This window comes from Physcomitrium patens, chromosome 1, assembly GCF_059467195.1.
Source record: "Physcomitrium patens ecotype Gransden chromosome 1, ASM5946719v1, whole genome shotgun sequence".
Classification (NCBI taxonomy): Eukaryota; Viridiplantae; Streptophyta; class Bryopsida; order Funariales; family Funariaceae; genus Physcomitrium; species Physcomitrium patens.
This window is the reverse complement of record NC_143410.1, coordinates 9624620-9643160: the sequence shown is the minus strand read 5'-3', so window position 1 is coordinate 9643160 and position 18541 is coordinate 9624620. Positions and strand designations below refer to the sequence as shown.

Sequence of the window (18541 nt, the reverse complement as noted above, 5' to 3'; positions counted from 1 at the left end):
ACTAGAAGGAAGATTTGGATCTTATAATGTAGAATGGACTAAATGATGTTCAATAAGTAATATCTTGTTATCATTGGATAATGATAGTTGAGAGAAGTCGTCAATGACATCAATGTAAGAAGGAGGTTGTTCTTCCATATTTTGAGAAGTACTATGTAGTGGATGTTGATCAAATATATAGGTATCTTAATGTGTGGGGTTGGTAGTGATGACATTCCTTGAACAAGAAGAATATTTCATTCATTGGTTCTTATAGTTGTTGTAGAATGCTTAAATAATTCTAAGTCTATTAAGAGCTCTTCATTGTCTTTTTACAAATGTATCACTTTTGAATCATGTAAATTTTTATTTAAGAGAATATAAGGATAATATTCACCTTTCAATCCAAATTATAAGATGGCCTCAATTAAGAATTACTTATAATTGGTGGTGTGAAGTGAAAGTAACAAGAATAAAGTATAAAAGAAGAACAATACAAAAAAAGTGAATAAGTGCAATCAAACAATTGTACACTATAAACTAGTTACAATTTGTTTATTAGATTTTTACTTAATAAAATATAAAAGTAAAAAAAAAAAAAAAAAAAAAAAAAAAAATGATAGGTAATTTTTTTTATCTTTTCAATGACGTAAAAAATATATAAATCCAAGTTACTATCAGTATGTTATGAAAGATTTAAGATAAAATGTAAATAATAGACATGTTAAGTGAATAATTTTTACCTCAAGGATAACTTGCTTAAGAGATCAAGAGTTCGAGCTTCACCAATGCTCATAAGTAATATATATGGAGTGCTTAAAGAGGCCATGAGCCCTTAGTCTTATCTTCCTATCTATACCCAAGGTGCTACAACCCATATGCAACTTGTATACCTCCATTCTTACAAGGACTAGACTAGTTGCTGGTCTTCCTATTTTCTACTAATAAAATTCATTTTTTTATATTTTTGACTTCATCATGGTATTTAAAAACACTCTATTAGCCCAAGAATCTTGTATGGCCTTTGAATCTTGCTTCAATTCTTCATAATGGCTCCCAAGATGGTAAAACTTAATTTTACTAAGGTCTTAAAATCTTCTATAAAAATTCCTAAAAGATTCTAAATAAATTCTAAAAAATCATATAATATTTATACAATAACAATATCTATTTAAAACTATATTTATTTACCTTGATGATTTTTTATAGTAATAAAATCAATTTACATCTACTAAAAATCCTATTTTCTAAAAAATTATTAAAAAGACATGAAGTTCTCTTCATGCTTCTTTTAACTACTAACTAATCATTGATAGGATTTTTATAAGTAACAAATATAGATAAGGGGCCAATGAAGAAATTGGTCTCAATAACTAATTTTTAATACTTAACAATAAGTAAAAATACTAAATTAACTAAAATAGTTACCTCCGAGACTTATTAAGACTCCATTTTTATAATTTTTCTTCTAATAAGGCTTTCATAATTTATAAATACTTCTAAATTCTAATAATTAATTAAATATTCAAATAGACTCTCTAAATTTAATATTTATATAATTAAATAATTCAAAACTATATTTTTAACTAATCCACTAATTAAAATGTATTGGTGGGGCTCACAAAGAACATCTCTTAAAATCAAAATTTTCTAATTTTATATATTCATAAGTCTATAGGCTTTAGATTCTTCACTATAGCCTAAAAAGAGAGCTTCTTATGAATAAGAGTCTAACTTCTTTCTTATTTCTTTAGAAATGAATACATGAGCTTTGCAATCAAATATTCTAAAGTAAGATAAATTTGATTGGCATTTGTACCATAATTCAAATGGTATTTTGGTACCTTGTACAAATTTAGTAGGACTCCTATTTTGGAGGTAATTGGTGGTTTGGAGTGCTTTACCTCAAAAAAAATTATGTAAGTTTGAATAAGATAGCATTGCAAGAACTGCTCCTATTAATATTCTATTTTTAAAAAAAAAATACTATTTTATTATGGTATATAAGCTATAATATATTCTTGTTTGATTATTTTTTTGTTATATAAATCTTTAAATTAATTTGATTTATATTCATACCTACAATCAGATCTTAAGGTTTGATTTTAAAACTTGTTTGTTTTTGTTATAAAAATTTTATATAAGATGAATTATTCAAATGCTTCAGATTTATAATTCATCAAATACACTGGCAATATCTTATTAGATCATCAATAAATGTGATGAAGTAAGTACATCCTGAATATGTTCTTACTTGCATAGGACCACAAATGTCAAAATATACAAGTTCTAACAATTGGATAGCTCTTTAAGTACCTTATGTAGGAAAATTTTCTTTATGTTGTTTATCTTCTATACAATATTGACATGTGATAATTTTCTTTTCATCAAAGAAGTCAATCCCTTTTGCCATTATTTGTATTTATTTGAATCTTTATTGATTTACATGTCCTAGTCTTAGGTCCCACAAATTAGCTTTATTGAATTACATTGTTGCTGGAATTATAATTTGAGGCTTGTTTAAAAGTATTGTTATACCTAATTTATATAAATCAAGATTCAATTTGAAAATTACAATAATGTTACCAAATTTATTGATAAGTGTAGTTGTTCCAACTCTTATGCAAATTTCTCCTCCTGCCTTATCTAATTGTTTGGCAAAGAATAAATTCTTGGCAAGTCCTAATATATGTAATACATCACGTATGATCTTTTCATCACCATTTATAAGTTTGGTATTTATATCACCATGTCCTTCTATAATGTATGTTGTAGTATTGTCTCCTAAGTAGACAACTTATTTGTCTTCATTTTTGATGTATTTAACAAATCTTATTAATTTATGACACATATGTTGAGTTGTTTGTGAATCCACATACCATATTGAATTTGATTTTTCTTTTTTAACTATAAGTATTACCATATATAGTTTATTTGATTTTTTAATAATATTTTTTATTATTATTCTAATTTTTAGTTGCTATTCTTGTTCTGTAATCTTTGATCAAGTGATCAAGTTTCTTGCAAAAAAATCACTTCTTGTCAATAGTAAAATTACTCTTTTCATATGGTTTGGAGGTACTACTCTCTCTTTATGGACTCTTTCTGAAATTCTTATTAAAATAAATTTTCTTATTGTTATTCTAAAATTTCTTACCTACATGTAAGGATGAATTATTATCAGATCTTAAACTTGTGTTTTTCATGAGTGTATCTTTCTAGATCAAATTTATTATCAAAGATGCTAATATGATCCCAAGTTGCTTTCTCAAGGAGCTAATAAAAGAACTATAATTTAAAGACAAACTTTTCATTAAGGTAAGAATTGATTCATTATCTAGAATTGTTGATCTTAGTGCCAACAATTGTTTCATATGTGTTCTAAAGATATGCATGTATTTAATAACACTATTATCTTCTCTCATTTTTAAGGTATATAATTTTTCTTTTAAATACATCATAGTTACTGCATCATGTGATTCAAATATTTTTACTAATTCTTGTTATGCTGAATTTGTTGATGTGCAACATTATATATGTGAAACAATGTTGTTTTTTAGGCAATTGTTGATTATGGTTAAAGACAAGGTATCCTTATCTATCCATGTGCTTATACTCTCTACTCCTATGATAGATAAAGCTAGGATTCCAACTACAACTTCAGCTACTGTTGATTTGACTACTAAGCATTTTTCAACACTTACTATGGACCATAACTTTTCAACCTTGAAAACTAGTTTTAATCTATGTTTTCATATATTAAAATATGAGTCATTAAATTTTAGAACATGATTGATGTCCACTTTCTATGTCATCTTCAATATTCTTAATTTGAATTTAAATTAAAATTACTTATTAATTCATTCTTAATTAATTCAATTTTATCTTTACTTATTGTTTGTATATTTCTATTTTTAGGTTTAGAATTGCTTCTCATGGTTTGAAGAACTTTAGGTTCTTTATTACTCTTTCATGTTACAATAGATTGTATTATTATTGTCATTACAATCTAGTTTGTATTTTCAGCAATTCTTTTCTAAGTAAAGCATTTTTTAAAGCTTTCTACGGATAAAAAATTTCTATTGCTCTGATACCATGTTGGAAACATCTTATATACTAATATAATCAATTCTCACACAATATATTATGTGTACAAGTGTGACACCAAGAGTCACAACTCTTGGTGTAAGGTAACAATTAAATAGATAGTATTCTATACTGGAAACTAGTATACTATACTGAATATTTCTCCCAATACTGAATGATACACAAAGGTTACTGAAGTCCAAAGGGTGCTATACAGGAGATCAGACCTTCTGCCCTGGTTTGCAAGTCCACCATACTCATCGTCACTCACCAAACATTGATGGTTTTCAAACCTCTACTTAGTAGCCAGAATATCCTCGACTTGAATGGGGGTTAAGGGGACACCGAAGTATCAGCTTTGCAGTTGGAAAGGGCTCTACAAAGTATGGTAGAAGAGAGCGATATTGGAGCAGTGCACCCCAAGGCTAAGCGGAACAAGATCATTCAATGTCACGTCAGAGTTGTCCTTCCGACAAATCTGAACCTCACAAGCTATGCGAACGGCTGAGCAAAGGAACGGACTCGAATTTCTCATATGATTTGCTAGAATACCAGCCTATCCATTTGTAATATTTTTCTGCAATGATCCGTAGCGGAGTGACAATATCAAGCAATCCTCTCGTAAAGGGCAATCCTGGTGAATAACTGTCCAATTTCCAACATCCTCTATGTGATTTTGAAACGCATGCAATCTTCCAGCACCCTTCCAATAAACTGTTTTCCGCATCCAATCTAGAGTTTGACAAATGAAAGCTTCAGTTCGACTTTGCTCTCGAAAATCGAAGACGCCGTCCCTGAGTTCCTTCAACACGCTGTCGTATTCCTTCCTGCGACCATCATCTTCATCACATGCCCAACCACACCGCAAGGATCTGTCAAAATGAACCAGGTGTGAGGCTAAGTGACAACCAAATGAAATACCTGAAAGCCAATGTTAGAAAGCCAATTCACACAGAACAGCAGCAGAGCTGTTTTGACTGGCCCCGCGCAGTAGAAGGAGCACCTTCAGCACAAAGCTCGTTCAACAAAGTTTCTATGAGATTTAGCGTGCCTAAAAAACAGCTCAATTCTGAGTCCAGGGAGCTCTGCAGATAAGAAGGAAACAAAAAGCAGTTGATGTTCCACACTTCTCTCTGGCTAAATGCTGTCCAAGGGCCGTCCTGTTGGACTGACAACGATGCCCCTGGCTCTTGTTTAAATACACAGCAGCTTTATCAAAAGGACATATACAGTGACTTGAGACAAAATTCAATCCACTGTGTGGTTTGTTTTCATTAATCGATCCCTCACATCACATTCCGTTATGTTTCTTAATACTATTGTGCAGATACGCTCTCGTCCATCAGCTGGATTAGAGTAGCAACTGTTTGGTAAGGTCGCTTGAATCTGCAACAAGATGTGACTGCAGCTGAAGCAGACGGTTAATAGGAAGTCACATACAGTTTACATAAACTCAGAGCCACCACTTATGATACGGCACGCGTCGAACAAAATTTCCTATTTAAAATTAAAGGACAAAATTTACTTGATTCAGCTGAAATCAGTTACTCTCCCCTGCTGGAGGTTGCATTTTCACCTACATGTGCAGTTGTTTCCTCTGAACAGATGAGGGTAAAGGTGGGATCCCGAAACTTTGTGCTCATCCAGAGAAGCAGTAGGATTCCGTGGGCCAGGACAAGGTCGTGGCCAAGTCATGCAAACCACATTCACCTTGAGGATAAATTCAGGAGATTTCGAAAAGAAATCTGTGCCGCACTTTTCAATCACATAAACAAATGTGGCGCTAGTGTAGGACGGAGCCCAGCACTTGCGACTCGTCGAGATTATATTTGACCCGGCTCTAAGTAATAGATTTTTTTCTTGAATAGGTTTGTCATCACGGAATAGGTTCCAGAACTTACCAGAGACAAATCCACTGTAATGTAGTAAGAAACCAAGGGAAAAAACAAGTTACGACCGAAGGTGGATCTTCGCGCCGCAGGGATGATGCAACCAAGGCGCACTCGGAGGTCCGTGAGTGGACGCCGCGGGAGATGCGTGACCAGACAAAAGTGGAACTTAATCGGATCAGTTGGCAGCCCCTTCAATTTTGGAACCGAGGCCGGTGCAACATACCCTCCGGCACCGGGCTTCCAACTGTATTGGCCGTGTGGATAAGCATCTGGGATCTGGCTTTCCACCACGCTGGCGTTTTTCACCTCTTCACGCTGCCACACTGGTGGTCCAAACCCTTCGAATCAGATCACAGCGACACGTTAATCCTGGTTTCGCCTCGTGAAATAGACCTCGCGTGCCTTCCAAAAGTGAGCTAACTAGCTCGGATCGCAGCGACCTTGCTTGGGGTTTCCAACGCAGCAAAAGTGCATGGAGAGCCAGGAAACCAACAACCCTAATTAAAATTGTCCATATCGCTACAAGTGGGAACGCAGAAATAATCCATCCCCATCGGTATTGTGAACGGGCCCCTGTGAGGAGCCCAGCTCGACCCGGCCCAACCCAGCCCGACCCGGCCTGGCCCCTGGACTGGAACCCCTTACGTGAAGAGGGACAAAGCTACACTATATCCTGTAAACATTAGATGCTGAGTATTCCAAAGCGATGCCCCTACATACAAACAATACAGCTTTTTGAATGAATGGATAGAAAGGAAATGTATACACAGGAAATGACTGTGACTTTCTTTACATGGAAGCCCAGCATTGGTTCGGTCAATAATAATGAAACACTACCATGCATGAAAATGACAAGTGTACACAGTCTGCTGAATCTGTCAGCTGCTTAGTCCTTCTTCGTTTCGACGAACCATACAACATAAGCACAGACATAATGATATTTATAGAGTGCTCATTTCGGAGAATGGGTGTGTGTTGGGAGAGGCTGAGGGGGGGACGAATGAGGGACGAGGCAATGAACGAGTCCAGTGTCCCTATGAGACCCAATTCTTATCTGTTGGGTATCCATTGGTCGCTACAGTAAATGAGCTGCCATGTGGACAAATGTGGTGGCGATTGGTGGAATGACCTTGCTGATGTGGCACATTTAATAATGTTTCACCACATTTATCGGGTATCTTTTCCAACAACTGTTTCTTATCTCTCACCGACCCAATCACCCTCTTCCAAGTCATGAGTTTTATTTCTGATTTTTCACGTTCGTTTCTACATGGACAGCGTGTGCGGATGCTACCTTTTACTTCATCTGCAGAATTACTACTTCTGCTAAGCTCATTAGCAGTGGAATTAGGACCCGTTTTCATCCTTTTCCTTTCACTGTCAAGGATGAGAGGAAAACGGAAAACACTCATCTCTTTTCGTCCGACCTGGTCATCGATGAATGTGGTCGTGAAGGATGAATGACATCCTCAGGTTCACAAGCACAACGGAGATATCGAACCGTTTTTCAATTTGTCTAAATAGGGGACATTAGTTGAGAAGAAATATACGAACAGGATTTCTAGAGAAAATCGAGTTGAAGCAATGAAAAAAAAGGTGGTTTAATAAAGCATTATTAAATCCCAAGTGAAAGCAGATTTGGAATAATAGCAAGCCTGGTTCCAAATTACTTGATATCTGTTACATATCAATATCTGTTACATCTATCACAATTATTATAATCATTTTTTTATTTAATTTTTTTCATTAGAAAGGTGAAAATATGTTTAATTTATAAAAAAATTACATTTCCGATAAAAAAAAATACATACATTTTCATTACTTTATATCTATATATACATGCTTTTTTAGTATGCTAAATGGGGGCGATATTGTTAATGCAAGCAGTATATTATTTAAATGAGGTATTTAAGAATAAAACATTTTTAGGTGATAAACTTAAAATTATTGGATAATTTAAGCATGAAAATAGACGAATAATAGTGATGAACACATATTCAGTGCTAGTTTTATTTGTTCAGTTATTGATTAATAATTATCATGAACACATTGTATAGATTCAATGGATCATTATGGGCTTTTCAACTAAATTAAACAATTCCTGTTTTGATAATTTAATTTTTTATTTTAGTTTTTTATTTTCACAGATATGTTTTAAGAACAAATTGTTTAACGAAACAAATAAACTAAACTAACTAAACAAGATAAACTTTGCATTACTTTAAAGCCTTCACAACCAATGCATGCATGTGTATGTATGTATGAATGTATGTATGTGTGTAAATATATATATATATATATATATATATATATATACAAAATTTATAGATTTTAGATTTTAAATTTATTTTCAATTTTTTTTGTAAAATTTAATTTATTAGCTTATTTTTGGATAAGAAAAAAGAAATCTCAATATTTAAAGACTATTCTTAACTTTAAATAATATTTAATTCTTTACTATTGATATTAGTATTCATATTTGTTATTATTTTGGTATTATTTTTAAACAAGTTCAAATTTCAATATTAGTTACAATAAAAATCTATACTTTGATTATCAATAAGTATTGGAAAAATGTTACAAGCGTATATGATTTGTATTAATGTGAAAATAAACAAACAACTTAAAAATAAGGCAAAAAATTTAAGACAAAATTAACAATATTGCAAACACAACTAGACATAAAATATAATTACAAAAACTTGCTTGTTATCTAATAGTGCTTCACATATATTGCTTAGACCACCACTTCTTTCATTTATATATGTATATATAGTAATATGTATACATATGTATAAATGAATAAAAATTGTATATGTGTATAATATTTAGGTGGTATTTTATCCTTATGTGCTCAGAGTATAATATTATCTATCTTTTTATTTGATTTTGCATAACATTGATATAAATTTTTATTATGGCTTAGGCTACATGCATATCCTAAATGACTATATGCAAACTCCAAATTACTATATGCACACCCAAGGCCTCTAATTGGTAGCTTTGAGACCTCTTCTTTTTAATCTTGGTGCAAGTTCCTAACTTCCTTCCCCTCTTTCTTGTCTTAATACAAGTCCTAATCCTGGTGCTCTTTTCAATCGATGTACCCCTCTTCATTCCTAGCTCTCATTTCTAGTCTTTGTGAAAGTTCTAAACTTGCTTCTTGACCCCTTGCAATTGTTGGTCGATTGAGCAAACTAACCAATCAAAGGCCTATATGTTCTTGGATGTGCATGGAACAACTTGAAGTGTGCTTGTAGCTTAAGTCTTTTATTATTTCTTTTATAGATTTATTTTTGTTTGATCTAATTATCAAAATCACGTAAAAGTACAAAATAATGCATTTAATGCATTATTGTGTATATAAATTTCTTATATTTTTTTTATATATTTACTTATTATTATTATTATTATTATTATTATTGTTTGTTTGTTTATTTTCCAATTCTATTTTTATTTTTATTCTAAATTAATTTTAAAGTTATATTTTATTAAATAAATTCTATTAGTTTTAATTAATTATATTAATATAGTTTTTAAATTATTATTGTATTTATTATTATTAAGAAATTTCTATACTAAAATAATTAGTATTTAAAAAAATATTATAAAATTTCATACATTAATAATTAATCAAGAGAAATGTTAAGCTTCTTCTATTTTTTATATTACAACATTGCCATTTATACTTTAATCTTTTAATGGTTTTGAAACTCTAAATACAAGTATTACAAACTAACCATGGATTAGTTCAAATTGATAGTAATTATATTATCTATTCAGATGCATGGTTAATCTAATTAAATAAAAATTAATTAGTTGGTAAGAATATGAAATTTACATCCTTATTTTAAATAAACCTTGAGTCAATTAAATTTTATGTGCATTCCTAAAGAATTATGTCATTTACAAATTAAGTTAATTAAATATGTACAAAAATTATTTCTCAAATTTATTAAATAAATTTAGTTAAAAACACATATAATGATTTAGTATTTATTTGAAAATTTTATCTTTGATAAAATAATTATGATTTATTTTTATTTTTTATCGTGGTTCTTATTATTGCATGTTAAAGTTTTGATTTTGTTATGTAAAATTTTAATATTTGTTACAAAATATGACTTTAAAATTAGATGGCTTTACTATTCTTTTTTGATTTATTTTTTTGAATAAAATTTTAAATTGTTTTTCTTATTGTTAATTCAAATCTAATCATTTCAAATTTATGGCATGCAATAATAATGTAAAACTTCTAGTTTCATTTTTCACAATAAAATTTCTTCAACAAAAAAACTTCTTCTCAGAAAATTTGTTTAAGAATATTAAAAAATATTAAAATTTGTCAATACATTATTCGACAACTTTATAAATTTTAAAGAAAAATATGTACATTGTCTACTTTATACCATCATTTTTCACCAACTTAAATTATTCATAAACAAAACAAAAAAAGAAATAAGAAAAAATTTAACATTTAAAACAAAATTTCGCTTAAAACTCAAAGCAGAAGGCCACAATTTTCAAAGCTTGTGATTGCTTGAAATTGAGAAGCTTTACTTAGTTGGCTTTATACCTAAGAATATTAATTCAAATGTAATAAAATAAAACAAAAAATTAAAAGAAGAAGAAGAGGAAGAAGAAATCGAATATACATTCTTTCTACATAGTGTGAATAGTGATAACTCCCAGAATTTGCAATCAATCAATCTTAAATGATAGATTTATGAAATTAAAAATAAAACACATCTATGAACATTGGGAGAATTTTATAAAATACTTGAATAAAGTCTCAATTACGCTTCTCTACAGAAACCCTAAACTCTATTGACATAACTGTGTTGATTGCACGGGGAAATATGATGCGATGGAAGAGAGGGATTCTACGCTTGGGAGGCCGAGTTTAATCTGCACATCGCATCCACGACGCGAGCTCGCTGGGCACATTGCGACCTGGACTGCGAGGTTCGGAGACGAGCAGGGTCTGTGCCAAGCAGGCTCCGAATGATGGCACCCAGCCTGAAGCCACGATTCAGTCTGTTTCTCAGTTGGTACGGTGAGCAGGCCGGAACGATCTGCAGGGCATTATCCAAACAAATTTGCGATGGGGTCCACAACACAATCCACCTGTCGAACAAATGAATAATGAGCTACTGTCGCTCATCGTGATCAGGCTTGCGTAGGGCATGATCGATGTCAACTCCCGTTCTCCGCATCGCGCGTCACAACTGACGCTGCTCGGCCGACCATACGATCGAAACTAGCGGAGAAATTACGAACAGTTAAGCGAGATTGTGCAAACTTTGCCTCGATCTGAACCATTGGGGCAAGCCGGGTCCTCATCCAGTTTCCGCAGCGGGAAGGAGGTCGATGATGCGGTGATGTCTTAGAGACGACACGTAGCTTCCCACTCGCCGCACCGAAGTCAATTCCGCTGGATTCTAGTTCTCGGACCACTGGACCTACTTTTTGACACAACCTCCACATTTTTTGCATTCATCATCCTCGCGACATCACAGGTAGTAATTATATTCACTATCCAGACGCGAATCTTTTTCCCCTCTTTCACCTGGCGTTTCCGACGACATCGAGTTCACTGTGGAGTGTCGTAAGTGACAAAATTCGATCCGTCTTCAGTCCGCTCTGCTAGCTTCCGCCAACGAGGTTCTGGATTTGTATGAAATTAGGTGCAGTTGTGAAGGGTATATATATTCACTAGCGCTCGGAAAGCTTTGAGTCTGTGACTGTAATCTAGTTGTGATGCCTGAATTCCTCTGTAGGTGGAGTGAGCTTTTGAGGAGTGCAGGCATGTTTAAGTCTGTGTTTCAGGCTAATATGAGTAGCGTGCTTAGTCAAGCTCTTGATCGTTAGATTTGTGTCTGAAGATTTTTTTTTGTAATTTTTTTTCTGATCTAGTGTATGTGCCGAGATTGATTGTCTGATTATGTCAGCGAGTGGTAGTTGTGTTGAATAATCTCCAGCGCAACCTGCCCTCTTTTCTCTGGAGATCGTTTTTGGTCTGGTAGTGGTGGTGAAGGGAGAGATTCGCCATGAAGTTTTCCAAGGTTGCAGTCTGGGCCGTGGCTTTCATGTTGGTGTTGACACGCTTCATGGGTGTCGAGGTTCACGCCGGCAAAGCCCAGCGCTTGGAGAGCGTCAGAAGTGTGTCCCGTGAGAGCAAATTTGAGCAATCGTTGGGCGAAGGCCAACGTGTGATAGACATCTACGACTACCCCGATGGACGGGGATTTGTAGCCGATCTGGAGGTAATTGAACAGACACAACTTTACGGACCCGACATCAGCGAGCTCCGCATGAGTGTCAGGTGCGTGTTGCATGAGAGTTGTTTGTCATTGCTTGTGAGCCCGTTCTAGGGCTCCGTCGCTGAACGAATACTTTTGCGAAACTAGACTTCTCATAAATCTCTTGTGACAAGTGCTCTTGATTTGGTTGTTTGCAAAAACATGTTTTCCATAAGCTCCATTCTGCTCCTTTCACGTACAGGCATGTGTAAGAAAGCCTCCTGCTGAGAAGTTCTGAGGATATTTGTTGAATTTAAGAAGCTGCAACACATATCATGTATTCATCTTTTGTTGTATATTTTGAGGTTGAATCGCGTGATTGAAAAGTTGGGAATTCTTTTGGAGGTAGGAAAATAGGAGACAGCTATACGTTTTTACTTCCTGACATTTTTGTCTATCTTCGCTCTTAGATCAAGAATCCACTCTACTTATCTTTTGGGTTGCCTTATGAAGAGTCCTCCTGCACCCAAATCTCTTCACATTACTCCATAATCTCATTCACGAAATGGTATCAAATTCCACTTGGAAGACGGGCGTTGAATTCATGAGCTCGAGTCTGCTCTTGCGAATCAGCGATGAAGTCTCGGTGGAATTAGTGCCTTCTTAGTAACATACCAGTCCACTGTTCTCCCCACTCCTCACTTGAATTTCTACTAATGTGCAAAAATCCCCTATCTTCGTGAGTGCAGAGTAGAGGGCCAGTTTCGACTTCACGTGCAAATCTCGGACAAGAGCAACTCGCGTTGGGAAGTACCGCTCTCCCTCGTCCCACGCAACGATCCTTCTCTGAGGAAGGGCAGCCGATTCGCCTTACCTCAAGAGCAGCTCATCAAGCTTACCTACACCACCAAGCCGTTCGGATTCGCCGTCACGCGTATCTCTAATGATGAGGTGCTTTTCAACTCCACTCCCAGCGTCAAGACGTCTCTCGAAGGTGTGGAGTCCCCCTCATTCAATTCCATGGTCTTCAAAGATCAGTATCTGGAGATTTCCACCCACATCCCGAGCTCCGCTACGCTGTTTGGACTTGGCGAAAGCACGAGGCCAGACGGGCTTCCCCTTGTGAAGGGCAAAACGTACTCGCTGTGGGCCACTGACATCGGCGCCATGAACGCGAATGTGGACTTGTATGGAGCCTACCCTTACTACATTGACGTGCGTGCTGGAGGATTGACACACGGCGTCCTGTTGCTGAATAGCAATGCCATGGACATTCACTACGGTGGCAATTTTCTGACGTATCGTGTGATTGGCGGCACATTCGACTTCTACTTCTTCGTAGGACCCACCCCGCTCGACGTGGTAGACCAGTACACGGAGCTCGTGGGCCGGCCTGCGCCGATGCCGTATTGGTCTTTCGGTAAGCCCACGTCTTAGTTTCAAATTTTCTCCTCCATTTCTTTGTTTTTGGATAGATTGTTTCGTGAAGCTGCAAAGATAAATGTACTCGCTGTTGATCGATTTTTGCGTTGAATTCTACAGGTTTCCACCAGTGCAGGTGGGGATACAAGAATGTGGATGAACTCAAGTACGTGGTGGAGAACTTTAAGAGGGCCAGTATCCCCCTGGACACAATCTGGAACGACATCGATTACATGCAGAACTACTTGGATTTCACCGCCGATCCTGTCAACTATCCCGAGGAGCAGCTTAAGGATTTTGTCGAGGAGCTCCACGCCAATGGACAACACTACGTTCTGATTCTTGATCCTGGTAAGTAGATTTCCCTGACCAAAATTAGGTTTGTATTTTATGTGACATGCCTAGCTATGTTGATCTTCCAGTTTTGTACGAGTTCTGTTTCTTGTGATTCTGATGCGCATGCGTTTGAATTTCAGGAATTAGTATAGCTTATGAGAATTACACCACTCTCAAGCGCGGCCTTGCGGAAGACATCTTCCTGAAGGATGAGCAGAACGAGAACTACCTCGCCCAAGTGTGGCCCGGGCCTGTGTACTTCCCCGATTTTTTCAATCCCAAGGGAAGTGCATGGTGGGCTAATGAGATATCCGAGTTTCACAAAAAAATCCCCTTCGACGGACTCTGGATCGACATGAACGAGGTCTCAAATTTCTGCAGTGGCACGCAGTGCAAGTTCAACGGCGTGGTTTACCCGAACCTCAATGAGTGCTATTTGGAATGCAAGGAGTCATCGACGCAATGGGATAACCCACCTTACAAGATCACGACCGCATACAAGAATATCGGTGACAAGACTGTCGCGATGGGAGTGAAGCACTTTGACGGCACCTTGGAGTACAATGCGCACAACCTCTATGGCTTGTCGGAGTCCATTGCTACCAACAAGGCACTCCAGGCCACTCGCAAGAAGCGTCCCTTCATTCTTGCAAGGTACGCGACCTGCCGTGTTCTCATGCTTGGAAACGATTTTTTCTGCTCCCAATCATCTACTTTCTCGAATTATTGCGTGTGTTGTGCAAGAGTTTACAATCATTGGTACTTTGCAATGTGCAGGTCAACCTTCGTAGGTTCTGGAGCACAGACCGCTCACTGGACCGGCGACAACGCTGCGACGTTCAAGGACCTGGAGTACTCAATCGCTACCATCTTGAACTCGGGAATGGTAGGGGTTCCAATGATAGGGGCAGACATCTGTGGCTTCGCCGGCGACTCCAACATGGAGCTTTGCAACAGATGGATGCAGCTCGGAGCCTTCTACCCTTTCTCTCGGAACCATAACATCTTCGGTGCTATTCCACAAGAACCCTACGTCTGGGACCAGGTCGCCTCGTCCTCCAGGGCAGCACTTAGCATGCGGTATCGCCTCCTCCCCTACTTCTACAGCCTTATGTTTGAGGCGCACAACAAAGGCGCTCCCATCGCCAGGCCTCTGTTCTTTGCTTTCCCCGAGGACATCAACACCTTGAAGATCAGCACCCAGTTCCTGCTCGGAAGCGGCGTCCTGGTAACCCCAGTCGTGCTCCCCGAGGCGACGACCGTGAATGGCTACTTCCCTATGGGCACATGGTACAACCTCTTCGATTACGCTTCCAAAGTGGAAAGCAAGGGGGAGCATTTCGAACTCGCCGCTCCTTCGGACTCTATCAACGTTCATGTCCACGAGGGAACCATATTGCCGATGCAAGAGAGCGCATTAACATCGGCCGAGGCGATGACGACGCCCTTCACACTTGTGGTAGCATTCCCAGCGTCGAAGTCCTCCGGCTTCGCCACAGGTAAGCTCTTCCTGGACAACGGTGACGACATCGAGATGGTGATTCGCAAGGGCAGGTCTACTTTCGTGAGATTCTTCGCCCAGCAATCGGTGCAGCGAGGTGTTCTGTCGTCGAAGGTCGTGAGCGGAGACTACGCCATCCAAAAAGGACTCACAGTACAGACAATCATCATCCTTGGAGCCAACAGTGCTGCAACTTCTCTCACCATCAACAGCGTCCAAGTTTCATCATCAATTTCCTCATCTTTTGATTCCGCTGCAGCTTCCACCACCATCTCAGGACTGAGTGTACCCGTCGGTAGCGAGTTTCAGCTCCAGTGGACAACGCAAGCGCATTCAACAAGCCCTCAGGGCTTGAATCTTGCAACAGTAACATGTGGGGAGAAGCTTTAAATTCTTCGGCAAACTCTCGGCACTGTCGTAGGTGTATATTAAACCTTCAAAATTGGTTTATACAATTTTGTGATGAGGGTCTAGAGACCATCCGATGGGAAGCCTCGAACTAGCTTCCCTCTATCTTGGTTAGCAATCACGTAGACTAATACTTGACACCAGCAACCACTGCAAGCTCCTACTTTGCTTTGCAGACGTGTTGCTAAAATGTATGTCTATATGGGGCAATCAATCCCCCAAGATCTGTACAATACTAGATAGCAATCGATAATACAATCAACAATCCCATTCAGAGTAAATCTTCTTACATGTCCTGTTGTCGAATGCTCGAGCGTTCTTAGTTACTCTCTTTTTGTACGTTGGAGGCACTCCTATTCGAAACAATTCGAGGGTTTTTTTTTGAGCCCGGGCGGATTCCACGAGGCGTGCTGACTGGTTTCCCCACAAATCCCTTGAGCTTGCATCAAGTTTTTTCCTGCTTGTGCATGAGCGTGCCACAAGTCTTTGATTGTGTATTGAAAGGGAGGATGGGTTTTAGGTCAGGGATATAGTAGAGTCCGAAACAATCTCTCTTGGTGGTTGTAAAATAATTACAAGAAACGTTACCAGAATGGGAATATTAATTTCAGTTTCTAGGAACTGTTTTTATATTCAATGGCATATTGTTACAATAGTTATAAATATGTAATAAATAAGAAGAAAACAATTTTGATTACTATATCCAGATATACTGATTGAATTATAGAAAAAAAAATCTTGTTTCAAAATAGTTGAAGTTTTTTTTTTATATTTATTTTTTGTAAATTTTAAAAAATAAATAAAAATTATTAAGATAAATAAGTTTATGATATTATGATTGTTGACAAAAGTTGTTACAAAATACCTAAATTGGGGGTAGTTGCTACAATTTATAAGACTATAATTTTTTTAATACAAAGAAAAACTACTCCCAATTTAGGAATATAGATAAATAATACACTATTGGTTATTACTTTCACTTGGTTTTGCCTAGCTTGCTGTTGTAAGATAATGGGTGGACAATGGAATAAACAAAACCTTCATTTTAATAAATAACATTAAATTATAAAAGGTTGAGACAACTCCAAATTTTTTTAAAAAAACTAGTTCGTATTCTCCATCATAATTTCTGTGTCTATGGATTGAACTTGAGCAATAGCACATCAAATATTATCTTGCATAAAATTAAATTTTAATTCCCTTGTTTTGACTCATTAAATCTTTTACTTTCTTTGTTTTGTTTTTGTTTTTTTTGTTTTTTTATATATATATATAATTATTGAATCTTTAGAGTTTTCAGTTTTACTTTTACTTTTTATCATAAATCTTAATTTATAAATTAAGTAAAAATATATGTAATTTTCAAAAAAATTTCAAAATTTTCCAATTGGATACATATTAATTTATACCAATTATCTCATTTAGGATCCAATTTGAGAATAGATTATCCCTAGTTCTATATTGCTAATGCAACATAATAGGTTCTTACAATATTATCTCTATCAAGTTATGGAGTTGTTTTGCATTCTAAGACTAAAATTTATTAGAGTTTAGCACTTAGCTGAGTGCCAATATTATCAATTTTCTAATCTTATTTATTCCACACATACTTTGAAAATTTAAAACTCATACCAAACCAATGCCTTGTTTCATCAATGTATAGCAATGTAAATTGTAAATCTGCAAGCAAAAAGATGCAAATACATCAAATTCTTAGACAACCCTTGTTAAATAAGCCAAGATTGACTTTGACATTGATAAAGGGCTATCTTAAGTCACCATCAACAAGAATTTTAAGAAATGCAATGAATACAAAGCAATGGATATTAACCAGGTTTAAGCAAAACAATTGCAGAAGTGGCTTTCTAAAAGCCAAAGAAGGTCTTGATTTATGGATCTTGTACCACTAGAATTGAAACTTTTTGCTTTCTTCAAAATTCATCAAAGAGCGTGGTTGACATTTTCTTAAACTTCTTGCTATTCCAAAAGATAGCATTTAATTCTTCAACAAATGATTTAAAAAGTTCATTTCTCTTTTTAAATTAAAAATTATTATAATACATAAAAAAATAAATTTCTCTTAATTAAGATGCAATTGATGTTGCTTTGCTTGCTTTATGTCCTATCTTGCAAGTTATGATATCTCCAACATAAAAAATATTAGTGAAACACGAGTTTTTTTTTTTTTTTTTTTTTTTTTTTTTTTTATTATTATTATGGTGCCATATATGATAATTTCTCAATATTAAATTGTAAGCTATTCAAAAAAAAAAAAAAAAAAAAAAAAAAAACACATATTACAATTGCATTTACTTCAAATGCAAATATATGTCATATTTATTTAGCTATGCAAACAATTTTTATTGCTTCAATTATTGTATATGCAAGTAATTTGGGTTTTATTATTACTCCAATAAAGAATTTGGATGATTGGAGTTTTTTTTTCCAATAATGGCTAAAATAACTTAATGTGAAGATGGCAAGGAAATATTAGCATTAACAGACAATGCATCTTTAAACATCATGGATAATTGTCCAACTCCAAACCTCAATTTTTTTATTCTTCTTCTAAGACTCTGCCTGTAGATATAAAGATAATTGATGCATTTAAGTAATACTATGAGCGCTTCAATTTGTAAAATGTCCTTGACAATAATAAGTGTAAATATCACGTT

The 18541-nt window shown here is 35.5% G+C and overlaps 1 protein-coding gene and 1 long non-coding RNA gene across 2 annotated transcripts; one reads left to right on the top strand and one right to left on the bottom strand.

Annotated features, from left to right (window-relative positions):
• Positions 1-3918: 3918 nt before the first annotated feature.
• On the bottom strand, positions 3919-6831 carry LOC149989860 (uncharacterized). The gene is made up of 2 exons (XR_016502545.1): positions 5967-6831; positions 3919-4937 (listed from the first exon to the last, which is right to left on the bottom strand). It is a non-coding gene; the product is annotated as an uncharacterized LOC149989860 (long non-coding RNA).
• Positions 6832-11682: 4851 nt separating this feature from the next.
• LOC112290790 (alpha-xylosidase 1) lies at positions 11683-16147 on the top strand. The gene is made up of 5 exons (XM_024537478.3): positions 11683-12282; positions 12949-13619; positions 13742-13972; positions 14098-14611; positions 14735-16147. The coding sequence occupies exons 1-5, from the start codon at positions 12008-12010 to the stop codon at positions 15846-15848; spliced, it is 2805 nt and encodes a 934-aa protein (XP_024393246.1). The 5' UTR covers positions 11683-12007; the 3' UTR covers positions 15849-16147.
• The last annotated feature ends 2394 nt before the right edge of the window (positions 16148-18541 follow it).